This window comes from Sinocyclocheilus anshuiensis, unplaced genomic scaffold (assembly GCF_001515605.1).
Source record: "Sinocyclocheilus anshuiensis isolate Anshui unplaced genomic scaffold, SAMN03320099.WGS_v1.1 scaffold330, whole genome shotgun sequence".
Taxonomy (NCBI): domain Eukaryota; kingdom Metazoa; phylum Chordata; class Actinopteri; order Cypriniformes; family Cyprinidae; genus Sinocyclocheilus; species Sinocyclocheilus anshuiensis.
This window is the reverse complement of record NW_015547689.1, coordinates 3,069,051-3,077,745: the sequence shown is the minus strand read 5'-3', so window position 1 is coordinate 3,077,745 and position 8,695 is coordinate 3,069,051. Positions and strand designations below refer to the sequence as shown.

The following is an 8,695-nucleotide window of genomic DNA, read 5'->3' as shown; positions in this document are numbered from 1 at the left end:
TCTTTATGCACCAAGAGCTTGTAACACTCCAAAGAGAAAGGAAAAATTGAAATAGCATCATATGACCCCTTTAATGTCTTTACTGTCACTTTTGACCAATTTAATGCATCATTGATGAATATTTTTTTTATTAGAACTTTTAAAGATTTTAAAAAAGAAATCTATTTTTTTTCTAGTTTTTGTAGACTTTTATTTCTAGATTTTTAAATGTATTATCATCATCATCATCATCATCATCATTTTATTATTATTTATTATTATTATTTTTAATTTTTTTGCCACAGTGCTGTGAATCTTGCACTTCTTTAGCATAATTTTTTCTTTCAGAGAAGATGGGCCATGATGGTTGACAAACTGTACAACAAGCAAGACATCAATTAGTGAGGTCAACTATTGTATAATATTATTTCATTTATTTGTTTATATATTTAGCAGCGGTACTTTAAATAGCAAAAATGAAAATTCTGCTTTCATTTATACACCCCTGTGTCGCCCCAAACCTGTATGATTCTATTCTTCAGTGGAACATAAAGATATTTTTAGAAATATTATTTTCGGTGTTGTGTTGTTTTTCAATGGTCACCAAAATGGAAAAAGCATTTTTTTTGTGTTTCGCAAAAGGAAGTCATACAGGTTTGGAATGGCATGAAGGTGATGTAAATGATGACAGAAATTTCATGTTTGGGTGAACGCTTTAAGATAACAGATTTAATCTCTTTAAGATAATGGTTGAGGAAAGCAAAAATTAGTATTGTGTAAAAGAAATGCTTCCATGTACATTGAATTGTCCCTGCACATGTAAATTGAAAATTAGGTCCAGGTGATCCCAAAATCAGCCTAATTAAGCAAGTCTTGGCATAGACGAATAAATCGACTAGTTGATTTTGAAACCATGTAGTTTTGCACATCACTAGTCCAAAGCTCCTGGATGTTCCCAAAGATTTGAAGCATGGAGATGCTTATTTTTTAAGAAGGATTCTTTGTAGTTCCTCTCTGATGCCACAGATCTGTGTGTTGAAGATGTAGTGAGCAAGAGATGTGTGGAAGTGTTAGTGAGGAGGGTAGTGGAATAGACAGGGTGGGTAGAGGGAGGGGACGCGTATGTTAGCCTGTGTACATGCGTACGTTGTTGTACAGAGAGAGAGAGAGAGAGGGGAGGATTGGAGACAGTTGATAGACGCTGCTCACTCTAGGTGCTCTGCGTTACTTGGGTCTCAATAGCGGAGTGCTCTCTCCATCTCTGTTCCTTTCTCTCAGGGGGCCCTGGAGAGGATCGGTAGACGTGCTTTGATATTCCACTCTCATACCAGAGTTCCCGTCACATGCCCGGAGTCGGACTCTCTCTCAGTAACATGGGCTTTTCCCCCCCGTCTCACTGCAGTGTGTGTTTTTCCGTGCGGGCTGTTTTCACTGCTGCTCCTGGCGTGCTGGTGCGCGATGTGTGTTTATGTCTGCACCATGCCGAGGCAAGCGCTCCCAGTCAGCGGTGCAAACGGCCCCAGCAGCAGCCTCTGCCTGCCTGAGTTACGATACTGCTTGTGTTTCCCCTGCACAGTTCTGCTCCAGCACGGCGCCGATCCCAACATCCGCAACACCGACGGCAAGTCTGCCCTGGACCTGGCTGACCTGTCCGCTAAAGCTGTTCTCACCGGTGAGTGCTGCAACCTCGTGTTCTGCTTTTCTTTTTTTCTCAGTGTTATTGTCTTTGATCGTCTGCAGTTTGTTCCTGTCTGATACTACATCTACACAGCTTTGAAATGGAGCAGCATTGTTATGCATCTGTATCTCCACATTAGGTGTGTTTGTGTGAAGTGAGACCGTTGTTCTTGAGCGCTTCTCTGCCTGCGTGCTCTCACTGTAGTAGGGATGGGCGACTATATTGAATATCCAGGATATATTCGTGATCATTTTAAAATAAAGATGCATTGTGAGGATTTTAATGCACTGTGTTGTTAATAGTTTTGCGCCATTCTTAGTGCAAAACATTGTTAGAGTTATGTATGATTAATTTCTGTCGTGAGTTGATTCAAAACTCTGATTCAACAATTTGTTGCCGTTTATCTATGTATATTTAGAAAAAGTATTTGTTGATAATTATGGCTGTTTATCAGTGATAGGCAAATGTATTCGCTAGGCCTGAAAACAATGTCCACTTTGCAGACTATCGGAATCTACCCAGTTCGTTCATAATTTAACTTTGCGCAGCCTTTTTTTCCCCATGTTTAATAGTTTAATAGGTTGCTTTTAATATTTTGAGTAAATATTGTGTAAATTTTTTTTATTTTTTTTATTTCAGGAAGTTTGCGCACAACTCATTGCTATCATTAATTGGATTGGAGCCTATGTGTTCTAATGAAAAAAAGTGCGGAAAGCATAGAAATAAAGAATTTAATTGTCTGTTCTGTTCACTCAATTTCACCCTTTTTAAAATATCTATAAAATTTTGTGAAATATTCTATGTATTTTAAAGTTGTGTTTTAGCAATATTTCATGAGTTTTTTTTTTTTAACACACTTTTAGGCTTAGTAAAATCTCCACTGGTCGACACATTTGATAAAATGTACTCCCGCCACTCAGCCCACAAAAATTTTTATTGTTTGGGGGCAGAGATTCATGTATAATCATCAGGCTGTACTGATCTATTACATGGTCCTCTTAGACACATTCTGATTGTGTTTACACTTAATTGCATAATTTCCTGTTTGGTAAATACATGAGTTACAAAAGGGATGTAGAAAGCATTTCGTCAGCTGAGTAATTCTCTGAACTGACAACACGTTTTGCTGCCAACAAGTTTAGGCTAGTAGTAAAACTTCACTCTTCAGCTCTCGCAGAAACACTCAGTCGAGAGCAGCAGTGATGCGTTGTGAAACGTTCTGTTTCTGAAATCAGTATAATCTTTATTGAAAGACATTAGACTTCATTGATGCAACAGCTGGCCGCATAACAATGTTCATAACAATCATTTCTTACATCATGTAATCAGAAATTAATTCTGTAATGAAATATACATCAGCTGCGAAATCAAATGTATCAGAAAGTGTATTCAAGTGGTGCAATTGAAGGGTCTTTATCGGCCTCTGTAGTTCCATGAAGAACTGTTAACAGCCATGGAACCTTTCCATTGCACAAAAGGTTCTTTATAATGAAAAGGGTACTTTTGATTATTAAAATGTTCTTCACACAAAGAAAAAAGGGGTTTCATTTTAGGGCTGTGCGATATGGACAAAAAAAAAAACCTATCGCGATTTCTTTGATCAATTTTGCGATTTCGATTTTAATCACGATTTTGACACACACAGACATGCTTTGCAGTCATTAATGCATTGTGTGAATTTGAAACATATTTCCAAAAGAAAACCAATTAGAGCTTTATCAAGAAGCTGTAACATTTCTCTAGAACAGACATAAGGCAAAATAACCACTAAGTAAAGGTGTAACAAAATGTCTCTAGAATAGACATATGGCAGGAAAAAAAAAAAATCCCGCGTCCAGGGATTTTTTTTGCCATGCATTGGTCATGGAGCTCTTTGTGGCGTTGCCTCAGATGTTGAACTAGATTTGTTGCGCCAAGTTCACACGTACTCCGTCTGCAGTGCGTATACAGTATGTGTGTGCGGTGCAGAAGCAGCACGGACTCATTGTGCTTTCGCACAGGACGCGTTTGCAGTCCGCTCCTGATCCGCGGCTGTTTACCACAAACACAACATTTATCCAATATTTTGATTTCAAATCCAAATGTTGTTTCTGAAAATGCTTTTTCAGCATTGTGATTCTCTTTTATCACAGTACAGTAATACAATCTTTCATAGACATATTCACTTTTAAACTCAATAAATATAAATATTGTCATTAAGAAAAATTTGTTATTTTAAAAACTGTTCACTGAAAGGTTCTTTTTGGGAAACCAAAAACGATGGTTCCCAGGGATGTAACGATTAACCGAGCTGGTTGAAAATCGATTTAAATGTGACGATTCAAATCGGTTGAGATGCTAAACAAATAACGATTCAATTCGGGGTAGGAGTTTATATGAATGTATGTTTGAGGGGAACTTAGTCTTTCGATGGTATTTTTTCTTTTAAATCATAAAATAAGGAATAAATCAGGAATAAGGTGATAAGGTATAAATGGCAGCTCCTGGTGTGAGTGACAGAGGTGATGTGTTTGGTTTTGTGTGTATAAATAGAGCAGGAGGCAGAGCTCCAGCCTCTCGAGTATTTCAGATAATTGTTATAGATCCGCTTTTCCTGCCCGGCTATACCTGACCCTGCCTGTCGAGCCTCCCATCATCTGTCTAGAAATATTGAAGAGCAGTATTCATTTCATTCTTAATCATGGTTTGCTAGCTATATCGCAGCAGACTACACAACGTAGAGCTTTTTCATTTTTCACCAGCCTAGCCCCTAATTACTAACTGAAATATTCACTTAGAAGCTGGGCAACGTGAATGGAGTTATTCACGTTTTTGTTTATTTGCTTGAGGCGAATTCCTCTCCTCTCACTAATTTGAATGTTGCTTGCACAAATTACATTGCGAATTAACCGTTTTGCATCACGGTTGCCAAAAGGTGAGACGTGAGAGGTCTAATGCCATCCAAACCATCTGTAAGCGTTGCTACCTTTTCTTCAAACAGCTTCAGAATTAAGCTCTGGGTCATCAAGTCTGTCTTGTTGTTACAGCTTAATGATCGCGCATATTAACTTTTTTGGGCCAGTTCAGTTGTACGATTGGCTATTTATTGCATTTTTCAAAGGAGTTTGGTGCTGTGAAGCTGCTTATCAGCTGCTTAATTTGTTCGAGCATTCTGTTTGGTTTTTGTTTTTGGATGGAGGCTTTCCAATAAACAGTCTGTTGAGTGTAATTTAAAAATAGTCTGTATGATTAAACCAAGTGATTTCGTTGTCTTTTGCAAGGGATTTTGAAAAACGGCACAAACTGTAGCTACTAAAAATTGATTTTTGAACATCCCTTGTGTATTTAGGCTATATCAGTTATGGGAGTCGCTTGAACAGTTTTTGCGCAGTCACCAGAGGGGTGCTTTGTAAACACTAGTTCAGATTTTTTTTTTTTATGAGGAAAGAGATCATTTGGTGTAAACATGTCTCTGCTTTGGTCTTGTGTTGTGGGTCTGGGTAATGATGAGGCAGCCATGACAAAACACACACTAACAGGAGCATCACACAGACTCTCAAAACACTGAGATAAGAACATCTTTCCCATCCTGCTACATGGATATTGAAATATCATCTTATTCTTCAGATTTTAGGAGTATGATTGATGAATAAATTACTAAGTAATTTAAAAAGAGAATGCTTAATCATTACTTGCTGTGGTGTTCAACAACACAAAGGTTTAGAGACATTAGATTTTTTTTTTTTTTATAAAAAAATTAATGCTTTTATTCAGCAAGGACGCATTAAATTGATCAAAAGTGACGGTGAAGGCATTTATGTTTAAATAAAGATTTTTATTTTCAATAAATGCTGTTCTTTTTCGGTAACACTTTAGATTAGGGAACACATATTCACAATATTAGTTTTTACTGTTTTAAGATTTTTTTTGTTTTTTTTATCAAATCAATGCATTTATCTTAATATAATAAATGGAATACTATTTTTTTGTATCCTTTAAAGACCCAGAGCTCAAGGACCAAAAAGCTAGATTTTCTCAGCAACACCTAATAATGGCTTTCATTAGGGCTATTACAATGATTGTTATATAACAGATTATTAGCTAATGTGATAGTAAGAAATGTCATTAGTATTCATTGCTTCCTATGTTGTCTTCACGGCTCCCCGGTTGAAAACGCTGGCTTTCAGAGAACACCAGAGTAGACAGTTTGATTCATGCCTATATTTGACACATAAATAGCACCCATGTGAAGCCAGTGCCTCTATAGAATGACAGATTTTGAGGGACCTTGAGCTTGATTTTGATCATGTGGTAATGCCTCTGCCATCATATGATGTCCTTACAAAGACAAAATGTTCCTTTAAGTTGCATTCAACACACTTGCACTGTAGCTTTTGTGAAATGATTAATTACTACAGTAGTACCGCACACGGCATTCCACACTGTTTCATTCCGTGTTTCTGCAAGTATCTTTTTTCGTTTATTTAAAGGCTAATGGATTTCTGAATCATGAGTGTTTTTATTCTTGCTATAACACTACTATTAGCTCAATTTTGTATGCGAATTAGAGATGCACCGATCGATCGGCCAGGGATCAGAATCGGCCGATTTCCCTCACGATCGGCCCAGATCGGTGACCGGCCGGTCAGTCTCACTTCTTTCTGACAAAAGAAAAGCGAGGAAAAGAGGGAACGCCCCCGCCCCCACGGTGATACCGGTGTTGTCACACTTCGATTAACAAAGATTGTTGTTAATTTTTCCTCACCGTCACAACCCTAACACAAAATTATGTCAAAATGTCCGTCTTGGTGAGTATCCAGTTAAACGCAGTCAGTTTTGGAACGTTAAATAGTTGAGAAAGAGAACGCATGTTGTGTAACAGTATATTGGGTCCATGGATAAACTCTTAAAGGGGTCATATGATGCGATTTCAATTTTTCATACCTACGTCACTATCTGGGAAGATTTGCATAACGCTGCCCAAATGTTCACGCAAAGAAAGAAGGCGTAACTTTTATTCTCACTGTAGTTTTGTTGCCGCCGCCACCATGTCGTGAAGGCGCTGTGAAATCGGTATCGGCAGATCACACTAACAAAAAAATCGTAATCGGCCAAGAAAAGTGCAATCGGTGCATCTCTAATGCGAATGTCTAATTTTGTAATGTATTTGTGAACCACACACTTTAGCTGGGGGTTTTATGAGCGTCTGTGATTTCCATGGGCTAGTCTGAAACAAAAAGTGCAGGAATTGCACAAAAAAGTGCCAGTGCAGAACAGCAAATACTTCTGGCAGAACACTACTGTCTTAAGTGCTGTTAAAAGTATGTCATGTATAGGAAAATTGCCCGCATTCTTCACCATATTTCTTTAAACTGCTTCCAGATAGAAGAGTTTAAAGAGATTTTAGATGTGATCTTTGTGTTTAATATGACACTTCTTTTAATACGAGACACGGAAAGAGGAAATGTGAGACTTGATTGAAAATTTTAGACCTTGTTAAGGCTTGTTAAGCGAGGTGTACATTTCATATGTAGGTTTATTCGGAAATTATGAAGCATGAGATTGTATTTGTTAACTAAATCAGTTTTGTTTTGCCTTTCTCAAATGTCAAAGTTCACCTCATCCCTGGTGTTGTATTGTAATCAGATGTGAGTAAATTTCTCTATTGTTACAGGCTTGATGAATCCAATTTGCTCGGCTTGTTCGTTTTGCGGAGATTAGTTCATAACACTTCAGAATGGAACAATCAAATAGCCGCTGGCGTATCATCCTCTTGCCATGTTAAACAGAACGCTGTTCGTTTAGTTTTGCTTGATTGACTTTCAAGAGGTGATATTTATTAAGCCCGCTTCCCATGATAAAAACAAAGTTATTCCAAATCAATACAAGTTCAGTTTGACAGACAAACAAAAAACCTCCTTAAAGAGTGAATCCCACGGTGAGGCGTCTGAACGATGACTCTGACATTTATGTGTGTAATGGAAAGATGTTTGAAGTGCGAGTGCCCTCCAGCACAAAAACAGTGCAAGAAAGCAAAGTAAATGTTCTTAGGAGATAAAGACCTGAATCGGTAAACTAGTGGACTGCTGCATGGCTTCAAAAAGAGCCCTTTTAACTATTATTTCTCACATGCTTTCAGAACGTCTTTCCCAGAGACTAGAACCTGTGAGCTTTTATATTGCTCTCTGTTGTGGGTTCTTTATTCTTTACTCTTTATTCTTCTTTATCTTCTGTATTCAGAAGGGTCATATTACTCTGAGAAATATAGAGTGTAAAATGGAAAATGTCAAGGGGAATACAAAGTCACTGAGGGGGGGACTTTGGGGGAGTATTGATAGAAATAAGTTTGTTGATGCAAACTTCAAGTGTAGCATTTCCATAAATGGTGAATTATTTAGCCAAATTTTGTTTATCATATTTTTCTTCTGCAGAACAACTATTAATGATTTTTTTTACCCCAGTGAAGTCACTTTACAAGCCACAGAGTGCTTTGAATATCCATTTAGACTTTCATCATACCAAATAGAAAAAGAATGAGAAATATTTTGCCTTTGAAATCTTCTGCAGAATTACATTCATGGTCCGTTTTAAAAGTTAATGTTTTTCAAGTGAGTGGGAGAAGATTTGTCTTATAGCAGTGCACCCATGCCCTAGATGATTTTTGAAAACCCAGCATAAACATAACCGGAAAACCCTTGTGTGTCATTTTTGAAATATTTTAGGACTAAGGAGGGAGTAGGCTGTTTGCCAGCCAAACAAAGTCTTTTTTACTTGTTTACTTCTTAATCCAATAGAAAAAAAAAGTATTAATTTGATATTTTTGCCAATTTTTTCCCTAGACGAGTTTAAATCGACCAGTAGCACATATTTCTCAGTCTAACTTGAATGATCGTAGAGGTTTTGTTCATCACGTGTGTTGTGAATATGTGGGTATGCGTATTGCGTACATTGAAAAAAAACTAGCATTCTTAAGCTATGACAGATCCAGCTGTTGTCTCTTTTAAATGTATCGTAATTCCCCACCTGTGGTTTAGATTTATCTGTAAAAAAAAAAAAAAA

The 8,695-nt window shown here is 37.3% G+C and overlaps 1 protein-coding gene across 1 annotated transcript in view; it reads left to right on the top strand.

Moving 5' to 3' along the window:
* The window catches only part of LOC107703465 (tankyrase-1-like), a 104,624-nt gene that overhangs the window by 14,312 nt on the left and 81,617 nt on the right, over nt 1-8,695 (top strand). The window contains exon 3 of the mRNA XM_016506082.1: nt 1,556-1,651. Coding sequence (XP_016361568.1) covers nt 1,556-1,651 — 96 coding nt within the window. The remainder of the gene's footprint in view (nt 1-1,555; nt 1,652-8,695) is intronic.